This window comes from Dendrobates tinctorius, unplaced genomic scaffold (genome assembly GCF_039654945.1).
Source record: "Dendrobates tinctorius isolate UK_male_01 unplaced genomic scaffold, ASM3965494v1 ptg000270l, whole genome shotgun sequence".
NCBI classification, from domain to species: domain Eukaryota; kingdom Metazoa; phylum Chordata; class Amphibia; order Anura; family Dendrobatidae; genus Dendrobates; species Dendrobates tinctorius.
The window spans coordinates 11,442,642-11,462,420 of NW_027361937.1; the positions used below are offsets into that span (position 1 = coordinate 11,442,642).

The 19,779-nt window shown below is 42.2% G+C and overlaps 1 protein-coding gene across 3 annotated transcripts; it reads left to right on the forward strand.

Moving 5' to 3' along the window:
• Positions 1-217: 217 nt before the first annotated feature.
• Positions 218-18,950, forward strand: LOC141069663 (claudin-12-like). Of its 3 annotated transcripts, none has more exons than XM_073559438.1 (2): positions 218-367; positions 16,496-18,950. In XM_073559438.1, exons 1-2 carry the CDS (start codon positions 280-282, stop codon positions 17,245-17,247), a joined length of 840 nt encoding a protein of 279 aa, XP_073415539.1. In that variant the 5' UTR covers positions 218-279; the 3' UTR covers positions 17,248-18,950. The 3 variants fall into 3 exon arrangements, with proteins under 3 accessions (XP_073415539.1, XP_073415540.1, XP_073415541.1); XM_073559439.1 differs by lacking the exon at positions 218-367 and adding an exon at positions 12,310-12,393; XM_073559440.1 differs by lacking the exon at positions 218-367 and adding an exon at positions 12,504-14,424.
• The last annotated feature ends 829 nt before the right edge of the window (positions 18,951-19,779 follow it).

The following is a 19,779-nucleotide window of genomic DNA, read 5'->3' on the forward strand; positions in this document are numbered from 1 at the left end:
AAACATCAAATTGCCACCATAAAGTAAGACCCATGTCTGCAAACACTGAGGCGTCGAGGCCCGCCTGTCCTGCTTCTGCCTGCAGAGCATAGATGACCTCTCACCGCTAGGCGGCAGCAGCGTTTATATTAGTCAGCACCAAGCGTAAACGTGAAGGCGGCGGCGGCGCTCGCTGATTGGCTGCGCCACAGCCATACCCTGGCTTTCATTTCCTCAGATGTCTGGTAGTTGTAGTCCTCATCTCTAATTTTCAGGCACAAAAAGACTACGCGTCCCAGAATGCCTTGCGTGGCCAGCCTTCTAATTGGCAGTTTTCAATCCTTCTGCTGTATGAGCGCATACACAAAAGGCTGGCTCCTGAGCGCAGGTAGGATTGGCGTCCTGGGGCAGGGAGATGCCGGCGTGTGTGCAGCTGCTGGGCTGGGAGACCATTGCGCTCGCTGGCTCCTCCATGTTCTGCCTGGCAGTAGCTGCTTCTGTCCCTGAGTGTAGCAGAGCTGTGGTAGTGGTTAGTGTGGAGATTATCATGTGGGGGATGGGCACAGTGTGTAGTGGGTGTTATACAGCTATCAGGGGGTCCTCTGAGAGTGTCAGTATAGTACCCTCCAGAAATACCAAAATAAATGACCTTTTTTCCTGTCAGTGTTTCATCTCCTCTGCACCCTCACCCCTCCTCCGCGCTAACGTCTCGTCTACGATCGGCCGACACAAATGTCACTTTGTACGGTGGAGAACCCTGAAGTAGCCTTATACATCACCCATATATAGGGTCCGGAGTTGGGGAAAGCTGAGTCGGGGCCGGTGTTGAGCACCCAGTCTTCCTCAAGCTTTAACTTTTCTATTCCTCCTCACAGATTTCCGCCATCTACAATAACTCCCATTGAGCTCAATGATAGCCGGTGCAATGACCTTCATGTCTTTATTCCCAGCACTGAGGCCCCAGCTTTCGGACCCCCGGGTGTGTGATTATTTATTTCTGCACATTATAGGAGACCCTTATACAGTGTGGCATAATGAATCAAAATAACTAGTCAGATCCGTGCAGAATATTGGCATGTGGTATGGGTTTTCAGTCCACAACATGTCAATTTTTTTTTAACCCTTGAAAAGCATCAGGTGAGTTCCATGAGTCAACTTGACTTTGATATGTCCCAGATTTGTAAATCCACTGTGTCGACTTTTCTTTAAGGTGTAGGCACATGGCAGCCTTGTTGCAGAAATTCCTGGGTAGTTCCAATGATTGCAATGTCTGAATTTATCACCCACTCCTGGTTTTGGCTTACAGATACTGAACATGGCCTTACAGTGAGTGTAGCTGTCAATCACTGCTTCTCTCATAACCTTGATACAAGAACCCCTTAAGTTTCGCTCTCACTTGCTATGTAATCGGACGCGTGCAATCTGATAAAAAGTCGATTACATTCAGCCCAATGTTATACTATGGGGCAGCTCATATCTGCAATTATTTTCTCATCCGAAAATTGTATTGTGCTCACACACATAAGTCAGTGGGTGCGTGTGAAACATCACTCTGCACTTGGATATTACTCGAGCGCAGTGCGATTCCCACAGATGCTCTGATTATCTGATGGAAGAACAGAGTACTAACACAGTCACTCGCAGCAGAGCTGGAGCCAAGTGTGATTAGCGTATCACATCCAATGCCATGTGCTAGTGTGACTCCATTCTTAACCCCTTTCCGACATCGGGCGTAATAATACGCCGCTGTGGGCTCCGGCGCTGAGCCCACATCTTTCCCTGCACGTCAGCTGTTTTGAACAGCTGATATGTTACTCTATCAGCTGCTGGTGGAATTGCGATCCACCCACGACTGTTAACAGGTTAAATGCCACTGTCAATCTCTGACAGCGGCATTTAACATGCGCTTACGGCAGGTGTGCCAGAAATCCCTCCCATCAGTGACCCCCCCTCCCCACCCGTCACGTGATCGTGGGTCACCGATGAGTTGGCATGACAACCAAAGGTCTCCAGTAGACCTCTATGGTTGTCACTGACGGATTGCTATGAGCACCGCCCGGTGGGATATGACCGCTTCTAGTCTCCTATGGAAACTATTGAAGCATGCTAAAAGTAAAAAAAAAAGTTCTTAAAAATATTAAAGTTAAAATCACTCCCCTTTTGCCACATTCAAAATAAAACAATAAAAAAATCAAACATAATCATATTTGGTATCGCCGCGTTCAGAATTGCCTGATCTCTTAATATAAATAAAATTAACCCGATCGCTATACAGCATGATGAGAAAAACGCCAGAATTACAAATCATATCTGCACCAAAATAGTATAATTAAAAACATCAGCTCGGCACCCAAAAAATAAGCTCACGTCCAACCCGAGATCACAAAAAATGGAGACGCTATGGTTATCTGAAAATGGTGCAATTTTTACTTTTTTTTTTTAACAAACTTTGGAATTTTTTTTTCACCACCTAGATAAAAAAGAACTTAGACATGTTTTGTGTCTATGAACTTGTAATGACCTGGAGTATCATAATGGCACGTCAGTTTTAGCATTTAGTGAACCTAGCAAAACAAAAAACAAATGTGGGATTACACTTTTTAATAAAAAAAACCTCAAGCGAGAATATTCAGGGTTCAGGAATCAAATATCAAGACCAGAAAGCACCAAAAACCCCTTAAAATTTAGCTTTTAATAGAATCATTAAAACAACCCATAAAATTGGACATGACTATATACCAGGGGGTCAAAAGGTCAGTCACTTATATAGACAATTAATGTTAGAAATAAATGTATAAAGGGGCAAAAAAAACTATAATGCCCTAGTGGGCCCTAAAATGACCCTTCCTGACTGCGGAGGTTGGCACCCTAGTTGTAGACGATATGGCGCCCCCGCTCAACGTCGGCGACCCTAGTTACGCCCTATACCACCCTACATATACAAAAAGGGACACGAAAAGAAAACGCACACTCACACCTATGGTACCGAAAAACAAAAGTCAAGAGACAATAGGTCTCATATAAAAGTGCTATAGTGCTGTAAACCTTATAGGGCCTGTCACACTAAGAGATATCGCTAGCAATATTGCTATAACTTGTGACGTTATAGCGATATTGCTAGCGATATCGCTGTGTCTGATACTTACCTACGACCGGCTCCCCTGCTGGTTATCGCTGATCGCGCGAGAACAGGCTGGACTGTTTCTCGTCGTCTGCTTCCTGCGGCGCTTCCTGCTGTGAGGACGAGCGACGCGTGGAGCCGGGCGGGAGGACGTCAGGATCGCCTCGTCTGACAGGTAAGTAGCGACCCCCGACCCGTGCGATGTCGCTGTTGAGATCTGCCTGTGTGGCAGCTCACTAGCGACCACTTAGCGATGCACCAGCGATCCTGACCGCGTCATATCATGGTCGGGATCGCTGGTACATCGCTAAGTGTGACAGTACCTTATCTCATAGTCAAAATGCAGTCTTATCTCGGAGTTTGAGCAATAAGTATAAAAAAATGCAGCTTCAATATAACTTTTCATAGTCAAAAAGACAGCAGGCTGCAGTAGACAAAAACCTGGGCTTAATACCCTCTTCAAAAAAATTTTTTTTTTTTTTCTTCAAAAAAATTGTCTACGTAGGGGTTAAACTGAAATACTGGAAGATGCAGCTACAATAGGACTTATCTCATAGTAACAAAAATAGCAGGCTGCAATAGACAAACACCTGGGTTTAATCCCCCATTCTATAATCTGAAAAAAGACTGAAATGCTCAGCGGCACATATAACACAAGCGTACCAAAATCAGGACGCACACTGAGACTTGCAGGGTTCCCCAACTCCAGTCCTCAAGGTCCACAACAGGTCATGTTTTCAGGATTTCCCTTGTATTGTACAGGTGATGCAATTATCACCTGAGCAATACTAAAATCCTGAAAACATAACCGCTTGGATATCAAAGCAAATATGCTCTTTGCACAATATCAATCGAAAAAAAGCAGAGGTATGCAATCGCCCAGTATTCTATGCAACAAAAAGGGTAACAATAAATAATAGCCCCATATAGCTCAAAATGCTATGTCCGCCACAAAATAGCAGAAGCAGAGACAAACATACTATTATGCATAGACTGTGCAGTATTTCTTGCAGCAAAAAACAGGTTTATCAATACACCTGTTTATCATGAGGTACACAATTTCACCTCAGCATCCATTCATAGACAATCTGCCAAATACAACGTGCAGTAAAGATACTTATCAGCCATTGTTGGAAACGGGACCCGACGCGTTTCCCCCTCAAAATAGATGAGGGGTCAGAAAAAGGGGGTCTCATCACCCCTGGCCGTCCAGTCATCATAACACACTGCGGGGCGGGATCTGGAGCCTCCACAACACGCAGGCGCAATAGCCTGATTTCTGTTCTTGGGCAGCACGCACTGCGCATGCGCGAGAGCTCTTGTCACAGTGCAGGCGCCAGTATTCAAAGCAGGAGGATGCAGCGACGCACAGGGGCATTATGATGGACAGATGGTGGGTGGCGCCGAGACACCGGACAGGCATGATGGACAGGTGTTAGGTGGCTGATACAGGGGGACACACCATACCTAAGGGACATATTACAGGTATGAGGAGCTATTTATAAAAGTCGACAGGTGGGGGGTGACAGGTTCCCTTTAAAGTAAGAATGGGAGAGGTAGTTGTTCTGTTCACATTAGAGCGTTCTGTCAGAGGTAAATATATGATGTTTTCTCAGTGCATACGTCGATGATGGGGTGCTATGTAGAAAAAGTGCTCTATATTTTCCTACTGAATCCTCTGAATATAAGTGGAGTCTATTATGTTAATCTATACAGTAAAAAGAATGTTGACGATTATTTGGTCTGTTAACGTGACCCTTTCAGTATATTTCATATATAGAACATGGTATTCCAACATGATGTGAACACAGCCTGATGGCCCGTTTACATGGAGTGTTATTTGACCATTAACAAGCGCCAGTCAACTAGATACAGGTTGATCAGAAATTCTTTAATGGTAAATGCGACAGTATATGTATCATTGATATGACCATTCTTCCACATATAGCATGCTTCTATTCAGCAGCACATCCCTTGCTATCACCGAACAATGTGCTGTCGACAACGATTAACTCAAGAATGAGCAGTTTGCTCTTGTCGGCTGGCTAGTGGCATGTCTGCGCCAAGATTTTACGAATATGATGTAAATTCCCGATCGGTCAATAGACTCCCCGAACAAAGAATCTTACTAAAGGCCCATTTACAAGGGGCTAATAAAATATTATAACTGTTGTTAATTGGCCAATATAGATCAACCTGTAGATACCCCCTAACAGATTCTTACACCGGACTCCTATGGAATATATAGATACTATTTGTAACATGTTAGTTCTTTTGTAGCTTGTATGGCTTTATTACAGGAGTGAATAATGCATTTAAGGCTGTGTTCACATCTGTGTTGAAGATTCCCTCTTTTAAAATAGTGCCCTATGCTAAAAGACGGATCCTGTTATAAGTCGCAGCTGCCGATGTGTAATGATCGAGCACCGTTTATAACAGACACCACAGCCTAGATGTGCACAGAGCTTGATGGATTTCATCTCATTAGTACTGTTGACTGCTTCTTATCTTCTTTTCTGTCTCCTATTTTTCAGTCTTGGGAGTCTTTGCTGGTTGGCATTAGATCTCTAATTTTCGCTGGTTATAAAAAAACAAAAAAATGGAAGCATCTGATTATGAGACCAAAAAGAACTGGGGGAAGTCTAAATCAAAGAAGATAAGAAGTTCATCCAAAGTGACTAAATCCAACAGAACCACAAATCTTAAGTCTGACAGTAAAAAGACAAGAGATCAGATAGTAACACAAAACTTCTCTGGTAAAACAAAAGAAGCACAAGGTCATCCACTATTAAGTCAAAGAAATGGTCGAACAAAGCAATCGTCTGGGAAGGGAAAAGTGAAAAATGAAGTAGATAACTTTGATTGTGATCTTCAAGACCAGGCCATTGAAAAAAACAAACCTTACACATGCGCTATGTGTCAGAAGAGTTTTGCCCAGAAATCCAATTTGGTAACTCACTTCCGAGTCCACACTGGTTCCAGACCCTACATGTGTATGGAATGCGGTAAGAGCTTCAGTACTAGCTCAAACGCTGTGACTCATCAGCGGGTGCACACTGGAGAAAGGCCTTACAGCTGTGGAGAGTGTGGGAAAAAATTTAGCATCAGCTCCAACTTGGTGACCCACCAGAGGGTTCATACAGGAGAAAGACCTTATGACTGTACTGACTGTGGAAAAAGCTTCACTCACCGCTCAAATCTGGTCATTCATCAGAGGGCACATTCAGGGGAGAAGCCTTATGCTTGTGTTACATGCGGAAAAACATTTAATCACAGCTCCCACCTTGTTGCCCATCAAAAAGTCCACATTTAGAAAAACAATAGAGCATTGTTCTTGATGATCTTCTGCTTGGTGGACAACCTCTGTATCATGGTCTTACTATATCTTCTCTCTGTATGATAAACATTATAATGTGCCATGCGGCTTCACAGCCCAATTTATACTCTGACCCTGAACATGGCTCATGATGATAATGGTTCCTTCATCTCAAAAGTACAGGCAATTGGACCTTTGTAAACGTTTTCCAATACTCGTTGATGACCTGCAGTGGCTTACTAATGTATTCAACCCAATGGCATTTTTGTGTTTTTGCTACCTCATAACATCTAATTTCACTTTTTTTTGAGGGTTTGATTCGGTTCATGTAAAGAACATGCCTACAAGTATGAAGTTTGTTTGTTTTTTGTTTTTTTTAAATCAAACAACAAATGGGACAAAATAAATGAAAACTTCAGTGTGCATAACTATTCACCCTCCTAAAGTCAATACTCTGTAGATCCTCCTTTGCTGCAAGTCACATTGGATAAGTCTCTGAGCTTTCCACATCTTGTCACAGGGATTTTTGCCCATTCCTCAGTGAAAAATTGCTCCAGCTCCTTCAAGTTTGCTGTTCACCTGAGGAAGCCATCTACAAGTCTGACCACAGATGATCAATTGGATTAAGGTCTGGGCTTTGGCTACGCCATGCCAAAACATTTACATATTACCCTTAAAGCACTTTAGTGTTCCTATAGCAATAGGCTTAAGGTCATTGTCTTGTTGGAAGGTGACCCTCCATCCCAGTCTCAAATCATTGAGACAGTGAAAGGTTTTACTCAAGAACATGCTTGTATTTTGCACCTTCCATCTTCCTCTTGAATCGGACCTTATTCCCTGTCCTTGCTGCCGAAAAACATCCCCACAACATGATACTACCACCACCATGTTTCACTGTGGGGATGATGTTCCTGGTGTGTTTGGTTTGGCATCAGACATAGTGTTTACCTTTTTGGTCAAAAACTTAAATTTTGGTCTCATCTGACCACATAACTTTCCTCCATACCTTTTGAGGAGTCTCCTACATGTCTTTAGGCAAACTCAAAACGATTCTTACAATTATTGTGTGTAAATAAAGGCTTTTCTCTGCCCACTCTTCCATAAAAACCATCTCTATGGAGTTTACGGCTTATTGTGTTCATATGGACAGATACTGCAGTCTCTGCTGGGGAACTCTTCAGCTTTTTCATGGTTACCTTTCGTCTCTGTGCTGCCTCTGAATAATGCCCTCCTTGGCCGGACTGACAGTTTTGGTGGGTGGCCTTCTCTTGGCAGGTTTGTTTTGGTACCATGTTCTTTCCATTTGATGGCACTCCGGAAGATCATCAGAGATTGGGATATATTTTTTTTTTTTTTCTTTATAACTAAACCTTGACTTGTACTTCTCACCAACTTTGTCCCTGACTTGTTTGAAGAGCTCCTTGGTCTTCATGGTGTTTAGTTAGTGGTGCCTCTTTGCTTAATGGTGTTGCAGCCTCTGTGGCCTTTCAGAAAAGGTGTGTATATAATGACAGACTGTTGCACACAGGTGGACTTCCTGTCACCTAAGCATGTGACTTATGAAGGTAATTGCTTACACCAGAAATTTTTAGTGGCGTCATCGCAACAGGTGAATGCACATGCCAATTTTTAGTTATTTTATCCCATAAATGTAATTTGTGCCTGTTTATCTCACTTCACTGTACCAACCTAGATTTAGTGCTGATACATAACACACAAATCGGTAAAAAGCCAAGGGGAGAATACTTTTGCAAGCCATTGTATATACGTCTAGCCATTAGTTACAGCATCCATTTAACTTCTACATTTACTAGCCATTTAATAGAATTGAAAATTGAGTCTTAGCTTAAAAGTACATGTAGAATTTTTGTTAACTGTAGACAAAAGACTATATAAAACTGATTAGAGAGGGCAAAGGATGGCTTTGATCTTGATCTATAGGCCAAGGACTTTGTACATTTTGTGAAATTGATTGTATAGATGACAGCCTTTATTTGTAATCTGCATTATTTGCTAGCCAATAAATGTGACTGTCTCAACTTTTAACTCAATCCTCACAATTAAGTTAAGGTGTTGCATAAGAAGAACTGGCTAATTTTATATTGAGTAATATTTACTTCTCAATTCTCTTGTTATGAACAAATAGAGTGGGAATGCTAAAAAACAGATATTATTGATCCTCCTTGGGTGGAAAAAAAACCAAAGCAAATGGCCACTTCAAAATAATGGAACTTCTTTAGGATATGACCTACTTCTTCATGACACTATAGATGGGAAAATAAAACACTGTCAGATGACACAATAGGGATAAATATCATGGGGCACACGTCTTTTTCATTGACCTCATGTTTTTCATTTGGTTCCATTGCCAAAGGTATATAAAATCCAGACCCTCACCATGCAGTCCGCCTTTAGAAACATTTACCAAAATTGACTAGTTCTAAAGACTCATTGAGTTTTATTGTGCTTTGGTAATGGGATGCCACCATTGTGAAAAGTCACCCTGGTAAATATTCCACAATCAACTGTGAGTGTTTTTTATTGAAAAGTGGAAGTGTTTAGTACCCAAAGCCATAAATTGGCAGACCACCTAAAGTACTTACTTAATTGCAGAGTTCAAAACCTCTTCTGACAATAAAGAGACTCTCAGCACAAAATGACTGTTCCAACCCAGCATAGGTGTCTCATGCAGTCTTGGTGTGGCTAAACAGTTTAGTGCACCCTCCCACCTAATATAGATTTAGGAATGGAGAATGACACATCCACATTACTTAAAATGTCAAATCTTCTTCAGGAGAATTAAAAGATGTAAGAGCTATTCATCATGAGTAACAGACTGACTTGTTTCAGGGCAACAAAGTGCCCTTAGTCATAGTCTAACAGTTTAAGGCCCCTTTCACACGTCCTTATATTTCTGGTACTGGAGATGTTTGTGTGTGTACTACGTGTGGCAACCGTGTGCCGCATCAGCACCACACGGACAGCCGCCGGGAAAAAAGCGCTACAGTAAGTACTGTTCCCTGGCGGCCGTCTGTGTCACACGGAGGACATCAAAGTGTGTTCTCCATGTGCGGGATGGTTTTTTTAGCCGTCGGTGATGGCAAAAACGGACATGTTGGCGTGTTTTGACCACGAACACACTGTCCTTGGAAACACACTGACTTGCATAGACCCATTCATTTGAATGGGTCTACGTGTGTACGTGTTTCTTGTACTTGTGAAAACTGTCACCACACGTACCGGAGACACGGACGTGTGAAAGGGACCTAATGCACCTTACTTGGTTTCCCTCTACTGTATCTCAACCCATCCTCTTGTTTTGACAGCTGTGGCTTTATAGAGTCAAAGAATGAGCTGAGAGAGATGGAAAACAAGTAGATGGGAAGGTGCGCACTTTAAATATCTGGTTATGGAAAGGGGACATCAAAAACCTGTACTTGGTTTGAACAGTCATTTTGTATGGCTAGTCCCTTTAATATCTGCTGTGACAGGGTCACTGGCACAGTATACAAGGGGAGATATGTCACTGTACATGTTGGCATCAGTGGTAGTGATGAGTGAGCGTGCTTGTTACTCGAGTTTTCAAAGCATGCTCGGGTTTTTTTTTTATCTTGGGCATACTTGTAGATTATGCTTGAGTCCCCGCAGCTGCATGATTTGCGGCTGCTAGACAGCCTGAATACATGCAGGGATTGCCTGTTAGGAAATCCCCACATGTATTCAGGTTGTCTAACAGGCAATCCCCACATGTATTCAGGTTGTCTCAGCCACAAATCATGCAGCTACGGGGAATCAAACTTAATTTATGAGCATGCCAAAGATACTCTGAGAACACCCGAGCATGCTGGGAAAACTCGAGTAGCGAGCACACTCGCTCATCACTAGTCAGTGGTATAAAACCAGGATATTTTTCCTCCAGCACACTGTGTTGGGAGGGCTAAAGAAAGCTGCATATATGGGCTGGTTTTCTGTGAGCACTCAGCGTGGGAGGTAGAGTGCTTACCATATCTCTTCCTGCAGAGCTGACACCGCATGTGTGTTAGCAGGACCTGTGATGATGTCGTGGTCAGGTGATCATCACATGGTCTAGGTTAAAAAACTGGTCTGGAGAGTGTGTGTGTCTTGGGAGAAGAGGTACTCCCACTAGGCTCCAAGGAGGAGCAGGGGACAGTGCCAGATGTCTGCAGGTTGACTGCTGCAGAGCAAAGGACTCTGTTATACTTTGTTTTCTGTTAAGCCAGGAAGGCTCTGTTTTTTTTTGTTTTCTGAACCCTGCAAGGGTGTGTGCTGACTTCAATAAACCAGCAGATGTTTCACTATCAAAGGGTTCCTGTGTCTACCTGAGGAAGCAGCTAAGCATGGCAACCCCTCACACTGCACAAAAATGTGCATTTGCAGCTTTGTGGCAGGGTTCCATGCCTGAGCATCTGCATTCAAGCCTTGCATCACCAAGGAAAATACCAAGTGTCGGATGGAGTGTCGTACAGCACACCACCACTGGACTGTGGTGCTATGATAACATGTCCTGTGGAGTGACTGGATAAAGTTTATCTGGAAGTCTAATAGACAGATCTGGGTTTGGCAAATGTCATTAACTAAAGTCTGGTGGAGGATTGATAATAGCATGGGGTTGTTTTTAAAGGATTGATTTAGGCCCCTTAGTTCTAGTGAAGGAAAATCTTAACCCCTTACTGACATCGGGCTTTATAGTATGCCGATGTCAGACTCCTTCCCTTTGAAGTGGGCTCCAGCGCTGAGCCCACATGTTTTCCGGCACGTCAGCTGTTCAAAATAGCTGACATGTGCCTCCAACAGCCACGGCTGTTAACTAGTTAAATTATTATTATTATGCATTTATATAGCGCCATTTATTCCATGGCGCTTTACATGTGAAAAGGGGAAATATAGACAAGTATAATAAACGTGTAAGACAAGGGACTCACAAGTACATAAGGAGAGTGGACCCTGCCCGCGAGAGCTCACTGTCTACAGGGATGGGTGAGGATACAGTAGGAGAGGGTAGAGCAGGTCATGCTGTGGTTCAGTAGACCGAGGATCATTGCAGGCTGTAGGCTTGTCGGAACAGGTGGGTCTTCAAGTTCTTCTTTAAGGTTTCCGTTGATGGTGAGAGTCTGATGTGTTGCGGCAGGGAGTTTCAGAGTATGGGGGAAGCACAGGAGAAGTCTTGTATGTGGTTGTGGGAAAAAGAGATAAGGGGGGGAGTAGAGAAGGAGATCTTGAGATGATCGAAGGTTGCGTGCGGGTTGGTACCTAGAGACCATGTCACAGATGTATGGAGGAGACAGGTTGTGGATGGCTTTGTTTGTCATGGTTAGGCTTTTGAATTGGAGCCTCTGGGCGATAGGAAGCCAGTGAAGGGCCTGGCATAGGGGGGACTGACTGCGACATTTAACTTGCGCTTCTGGGAAGTGTGCCGGAAATCCCGCCTATCGGTGACTCTGTCACGTGATCGTGGGTCACTGATGGGTTAGCAAGACAATCAGCGGTCTCCAGCAGATCTCTATGGTTGTCACTACTGGATTGCTATGAGCGCCGCCCGGTGATTGGTGCTCATAGCAAGTAATCCTGCAGTGCTCATAGCAAACTTTTAAATGACCAATCATTTGTTGGTGACTTGATATATTGCTATGCGTTTCAAACACAGAGACGTGTTCTTTTTCAAAGCCAATGAAAAGAACACGTCTGTGTTTGAAACGCATAGCTTTTAGATCACCATGAATTTCTTGCAAGTATGTTTTTAAATTTTTGGAAATAAACTAGATATTTTTTTCACCTACGAAGCTAGATATTCTGCTTTTTTTTTTTTTTTTTTTTTTTTTCTTTTTTTTGTTTATGGTTTCGTACAAAATAAAGCCTTGATGTGGCTACATGGATGACATGGTGCGACTGAAAACCTCTGATTGATGATCAGTTTACAGTTGGAAACAAAAGGTCCTTCACCTTGGATTTAGGCCAGGTAATGTAGAATATTTAGCAGTTTATCATACTATGAACAGTCCATAATTTTTTGCTCGCAGCTGCTGCAAGAACTTGGAGCTGCACTCCCAGTGGAACTTTTGGTGCAGGCCACAGTCTTCCTCGCTTTCTCTGCCTTTGGGACAGACTCCTACACTCTCTTCACAAATTATTTTCACTACAGGACAGTTGCGCTGGCATGGTCATACGCTGCATGTCACTATAGAGCATAACACTTCTCTTTACCTAAAGGTCAAAGGCTGGAAAATTTTACAAGAATAGCCATGTAATAAAAAAAAATCACTTTTTGACTGAGATTTTATTCATAGGGATTTTTTGGGGGGGCTTATTAAAAAGTAGAGATGACTGAATAAGTTTGCAGAACTTTGGTCCATCAACTAGCTCAGTATCTGGTGACCACAGGACCAGGGCTGTGGAGTCGGTAAGCCAAACCTGCGACTCCGACTTCGACTCCTCAATTTCCCTTACACCGACTCCGACTGCACGACTCTGACTCCCACAGATATTGCTTATATTTAAGTGAAAAATTTATTGTAGTACAATGTGAACCTCAGACATTTAATCATTTTTATGATCCAATAATCAAGATATTTAGATAGAACAGAATATATATTGGTGTACTACCCGGTTTTCATTCTTTTTGGTACAGATATGGATAAATGGATAGAGCAGATTTCTAATCTGCTTTTGCTATTGAAAACATTATCTATGAGCTCAAAAACCTTTCAGGTGATGCGGTTTTTTAAAAAGATGATCAGCTTTTGCAGCTGAAAAACGTATCCTCAAAAAACACAGGAAAAACGCTGTGTGTGAATGTAGCCTTAGATCAGGAATAGAACAGCCATTTATAGTACATTTCATAACTTTCCCAAACTCCTATGAAAAAATATTCAGCACATCCTGCATTGAATTACTGTACCCAATTTATTATATATTTTAGGAGTCTGAGTCGGTCCATTTTATACCGACTCCAACTCCGACTCCACCAAAATGAGCACCGACTCAGACTCCACGACTCCAACTCCACAGCCCTGCACAGGACGAGAGCCTTGTGAACCATCGCCAACCTACTGGTATCACCGCCTCTTCTTTTGGTTAGCTGGATTGGTGCAACGTCGTCCCAAGCCAGCTAATCCAGGAGGTGTTGCAAATAACGGCAGGTAGGACGTGGTTTGTCTAGTGGTCACAGAGTAATAAATTGGCTGCTGGATCAGGGACCTGAAAATGTATTCACTCATCTCTAATTCAAAAAAAATAAATTCCCCCAAACTTAAATACTGTTTATTTTTCTTGTGTTGTGAACAGTCCCGTTTGGTTATTGGTACTGTTTTCTGACACAACAGATATCGTGTTACTTGAATTTTTTGGCAGTGTTATAAGGATGTTAATCCACATTGCAGCAATGTTAAGTCTTTGTGTTGCTTCTATGTAAATGTGTCTACAGAGAAGCCGCCCGGTGTGCAGATTTCTCATCGGCTTGTTGTAGCACCAGCTTCCCCCCTCCTATTTCAGCATGTCCGCTAATAGTCTCTGCAGCTGTAAGGACCGTCCTAAGCAGATACTGTAGAAGAGAGCATGCTGGGATTTGCAGTCTTGGAGAATGTAATTGCATCTTGCAGGTTCTAGGGAGACTGCCATCCCATCATGCCCCTGTGAGGATGCTGGGCATGTGCAGTGTGACCTAGTGGAGCAGCTCTCCAGCCTGTACTGTGTGGGTGGCAGGTGCCTGCTGGCATTCATGTTCCTATATGAAATGATGTAGTAGTGTACAGCATGCGTGGAGCTGCATCTGGGTCTTGCAGCACTGCAAAGCTATTATTACACCACATACCCCCCCCCCACCAGAATACCAGTGATTACGCGCACGGTGTGAATACTGGAGCACAGGCTTAAATCTATAATGTTGGAAACACTATTTCATGTCTGATGAGAGCGGGAGCTGTGAAAAGATCTGACTGCTGCTTAACGTTCAGGGTTGTGCATTGCCTGAAGGAACTGCAAGCCTGAGAAGGTGAGTCCTACACCCTTATTCTTTGTGATATTTTCTCTGTTTTCTTCCATCTAAATATTCTGATTCTTCAAGGTCAGAGTAACGTCATGTTTAGTGGTATATTCTTCATCCGCTTTAGGTTTCGAAAGCTATAAACAAAAGTAATGTGCTAGCCAATTACAGATGTGATTTTGGAAGAAAGGGTTACTTCATTCTGCTTTGTAGTTTGGGGTTATACCATATTTTAATCACTTTTCTAGTAAGGAACAACCTCAAATTATCCACAATCTGAGAGTAAGTGGACACGACATCTTGTTCAGGTGCATTCTACTAGGAAAACCACCTGAAAAGGCATTAACGAAGCGCTCAAACGAATTAACATATGTTTTATATGTAGACAACTTGCCCTTCATGTCTTCAGTCTTGAGCATCTTTTTAATTGCTTCAGGTTCCCAAAGATGCCAAGTGGTTAAAAGAAGTGAGCTGGCGCTTCTTTTCTGATGACACCCTATATCTTTTTTTTTTTTTTTTTTTTTTTTTAGCACTTTTTTTCTTCCAAAATCGCTAGCAATTTCTTCAACATTGAATGGACTTTTAAAAAAAAAATAAAAATAAATAAAAATTGGTGCATAAAATCTGTGCAAAAAGGCACCCCAAAAACATTGGGGAAAAAAAACACTCAAAAAAAACCTCCGCCAGTCAAAATGTCAAAAAAGGCCTCAAGAAAAAAACACCAGCATTTTCCTTAAACATCATCCGCTTGGAAAAATAGTCATGTTCACATACTCTAAGGTAGGTTTCACACATCCTGTTTTCACCGTCCGAGCGTAGACTGGCTGCGGGTCTCTTGACCTGAACTCTTATTTCTTCATATATGTCCTTACATTTCAATCATATTCGGAAACATGGATGTGTGAATCCAGCCTAATGTGATATACACAAGTAGGAGTCACACCTGTGTCATGTACTTAATATCCTCTGGAATACTCTTTAATTATGTCACAAACAAGTGTTGTCACATTTCTTAGCCTGTTCTTCCACACTGGAGAACCTAATGATTACTTGTAAAGTCCATTAATTTCAATAAGAACAGTGTAGTGCTTAATACTTCATCTTTGTCACCAAGTTCCCTCACAGATTACAGCTGATTTTTTTGGGGGGACAATCATACATCTTGTTATTGACGTCTTGTCAAGCCTTGGAAAACCTTGTGAAGGGGTTTGCCACAAAATAAAAACTTATTATATAGCCATATGACACAGATGCGTGATACCTCCATTCTTCGAGACTGCTGGAGACAGATGAGCACTGTCCGTTTTTTTGGCCGTTGGAGATCCCAGTGATTACAACCTTCCCACCTATGCTGGGATAGGTGAGAAGTTGATACTTGGAACACTGCTTTAAATATTGCTACTTTTCTTTTACGGTTTTTGATACAAATTGTTGAACCAGCCAAAGGACCTCCTATGTTAAAGGAGTTGTACAATATAAAACACCGGCAGTTTGTGGATCTGCTTCATTGAACTAAATAAGGGCTCATACTCACATGCGAGAAGCTCTGTCGAGTCTTACACGTCAATACCCGGCACTGCCACCAGCACTCGGATCTGAGCGTTCAGCTGCATAGAAATACATGCAGCTGAATGCTCCGATCCGGGTGCCGGCGGCAATGCTGGGTATTGACATGCGAGACTCAACAGAGTTTCTCACATGTGAGTATGAGCCCTTAAGCTGAGCTTTTAATACCACAGATAAATTCAAGTACTTCTTTTGCACATTTTTCTCACTTTATATAAATCTGATTTAAAAAAAAAAAAAAAAAAAAATCTTATCACTATTCCCTATCTATGGAGAACATGTCTGTGGAGACACGGGGGGTCAGCGGGTGCCCTGGTCCGCTAGCTGAAACCTCATGGACTCTTCTTTTATTGTGGGCATAACTATTCTCGGACCACACAGGGTGAGGGTAAAACAGCGGTGGCTGCAATTTATTGAACCATAAAACCCTATTTATGGAGAACATGTCCAATTTTGATATATAAAATAAACATAATAGTATTACAAAAGCTAATAAAAATTGTGTTTTTTGCAGTTTTCATCCTGCTCACAATGGGCTGCCAGGAGGTGCACGCAGTGACTTTATTCGCTTTTGTTTGTGGGACAGCCTCCATTTCTGGTCTCTTTGCCGCCACTCTTCTGCCCCAGTGGAGGCTGATGAAACTGTACACATTTAACAGGAATGAGAAGAACCTGACAGTTAGCATAGGGCTATGGGTGAAGTGCACTCGGCTGGAGTGGAGCAGGGAATGTATGATCTATGACACGGAGTGGTATGCCAGTGTGGACCAGCTGGATATCCGTGTCCTGCAGTTTGCTCTCCCCTTCAGTATCCTGACAGGAGCTGCCGCCCTCATCTTGTGTCTGACAGGAATATGCAATACCACATTCAGCTCCACTGTTCCAAGTCTGAAGCTTGTCAAGTGTCTTGTCAACAGTTCCGGCTGCCATCTTGTGGCGGGCATGCTGTTTTGCTTAGCAGGTACCATGAGTATCACGCCATCCGCCTGGGTCATATTTTATAACAATATCCTAAACAACAAATATGGGCCATATTTCACCTATGACATTTCAGTCTTTGTTGCCATTGGAAGTGCTGGGGGGATGTTTTTCACTGCAGGGTTATTGTTTGTGTGGTACTGTAACTGTAAATCCCTGACCTCCGCTTACTGGCAGCCCCTCTACTCCCATATCCCAAATATGCAGAATTATATCCCTCCCTCATATTCTTCTCAGTCCCACCTGTCAGCCATTGACATAGACTTTCCTGTCACCTACACGGTTTAGTTGAATATTGTCATTTGCGATATCACGTTCCTATTTCAGTCACGGTGTGTTACCCTGCTCAATCAGAGATGAACACTGCATATCTGTACACTGCCACAACAAATTGGACCCCATTCTAGATTTTTGGGTATAATTTGTCCTTTTAAAATGTTATACCTGAAGTACTGAAAACCTGAGGCTTCTGCCGTTGACCTTGCATGAAAGGAGTTATCACATAATCGGTGACATTTGCCAAGCTTACTTATAATTACTAAAGACAGACTGCCCCCTGCTAAATCTACTGAAAGGTTTTTGGATCAGTTTACTTAGAGGGGATAAAATTTTTATCTGAATTTAGTATGGAAAATGAATTGTATTTAAAGAGGACTGTCACGGTATTTTATTCCTGCTGCTCCTCTGGGTAACTTTTTTTTTTTTTTTTTTTTTTAGCCGCCATATGATTTCAGAGATATGGGCCTTTTTATTTAGTGCTAACTTTTATAGTCTTTAAGAAGGGGGGGGGGGGGTGTTATTCACAGCATTACACAGCAGCCTAAAGTTAGGTCCCCCAGAGAATCCTATGAAAACCACGTATGGTAAAAAACAATAAAAATTAGCACAAAATAAAAAGAGCCCAAAAATCCAATTTTTTCCAGTAGTTTAAAATTAAAGGGAATTGTCACAGGTTTTTGCTACCACTTCCAAGAACAGTAGAATATAGGAAATGAGACCCTGATTCAAATGATGTATTACTTAGTTTACTGGGTGCAGCACCTGTGACACAGAGTTCATAGATGTAGACTATAGCACAGCTCAGAAAACTAACTCCGCCCACACCACAGCTTTCTGTGTACACAGTCTATTGACAGTGATCTGCTTATCAGAGGAGGGGCGTGGTCAGTCTAGCAAACAATGATAATCACTTGGTGATGAACCCTTTATTGTAAGTAAACAACAGCACATCCTAATAAGTGACATCACTGAATTCAGTGTTTCAGCCCCTATCTCCTGCTGTCTTCAGATTATATAGCAAAAAATGTGCTGACAGATTCCCTTTAAGATTTTTACTTGTAATCTGTAAAATGCTGATGTCAGTCTCAGACAACGGCATTTAACATGCGCTGGGGGGGGTGCAGTCATTTCACATAGAAACAGATTGGATTAATGATAGCCTACTTACCACTAATCCTTTGCTACAGTTGTCATACATAACCATACTGACATAACGCTCTGACTACGGTCCCATGAGTGTTATCTGCTTCTACATAAATCCAATATGAACACATTGGTCCTGATTCATCAATGTTTTTTTTGCCTGGTTTCTGGTGTAAAACACTTTGAAAGGTTGCAAAATATATGTGCATTTACCATTTTTCATCTTTCAGCATTTTTACACTACTTTCAGCCAGCTCCACCAAAGGGGGTGGAGTGTTGGCAAGAGAAGGGCAAATTTATCAAAATTTACAAAAGTGAAATACTGTTAAATGTGGCAAGTTACGTTCCATGTAATTCCATAATTATATATTTTTAGATTCTGTTTCGGTGTAAATCTGTGCAGCAGAAGCCTGGTGTATTACAGACTGGATGTGCCATAATTGTAGATATGTATTTGTATTGTGAATGGAGGATACATTTGTAATCCGTTCTATACATGTTGTCTGTTGTATGTGGTGTTACCTGTAACAATGTTCACCTCCAAATAAAGTTCTTTATTATGGCAGAAACCTAGATCTCTCCTTTACGCTCTGACAATTCCTAATCTGGTTTCACCTCCCTCAGGTATGAAAAATGATTAATAAGTCAAGAGGGATATCCGACCACAGTCCGGAACACAACGATAAGCACTGGAAATCCTAATGCTCAGACCAGCACAATAACTTGAAAAATCTGAATATATGACAATTCCTATTTCGTATTCGATATAGACAAATCTTAGGTTTCCAACAAAAAATTAAAAAGTGTTATTCGCACCGTGCTGAGCCTGGTTGCCAGGCTGTTAATACCTAGTGACTGATCACACATTGGGGTATGTGCACATGCAGCTTTTAGATGCCAATGCACCCACCGTGTTTTAGTATGGTGAAGTGGCTTTAGGAATACAGCCATCGGTCATTTTCTTGAAGCTGCCCTCACTAGCATGTTTTCAAACATTATAGCGGCTGTATGGCTGCCGTTGTTTTCTACTTTCAAGTATGGAGAGCAAGCAGAAGCCACCCGAGTTATGTACAGGTCACCTCTTAACTGCTTTAGGGTTTCCGAGCATGTGCCCAACAACGTGGTTTTAACGCTGCTGTGCATCAAGTTAATTTTATGGGAACCATTAAACACTCAATAGTTAAAGGGGTTTTCCAACAAAGTTCATTTTAATCAATACATCTTTGAATAATAAGTTCCACAATTGGATGTGTTTAAATAAAATATTCCTGTGCTGCGATAATCTTATAAATGTGCCCCTGTTGTGTACTGTGGAATGGCTGTGTCTGACCGTACAGGAACATGGTCTGATCACACCACAGCTCCAGGGCAGGGGAGGAAGCAGAAGAGAGTATACAG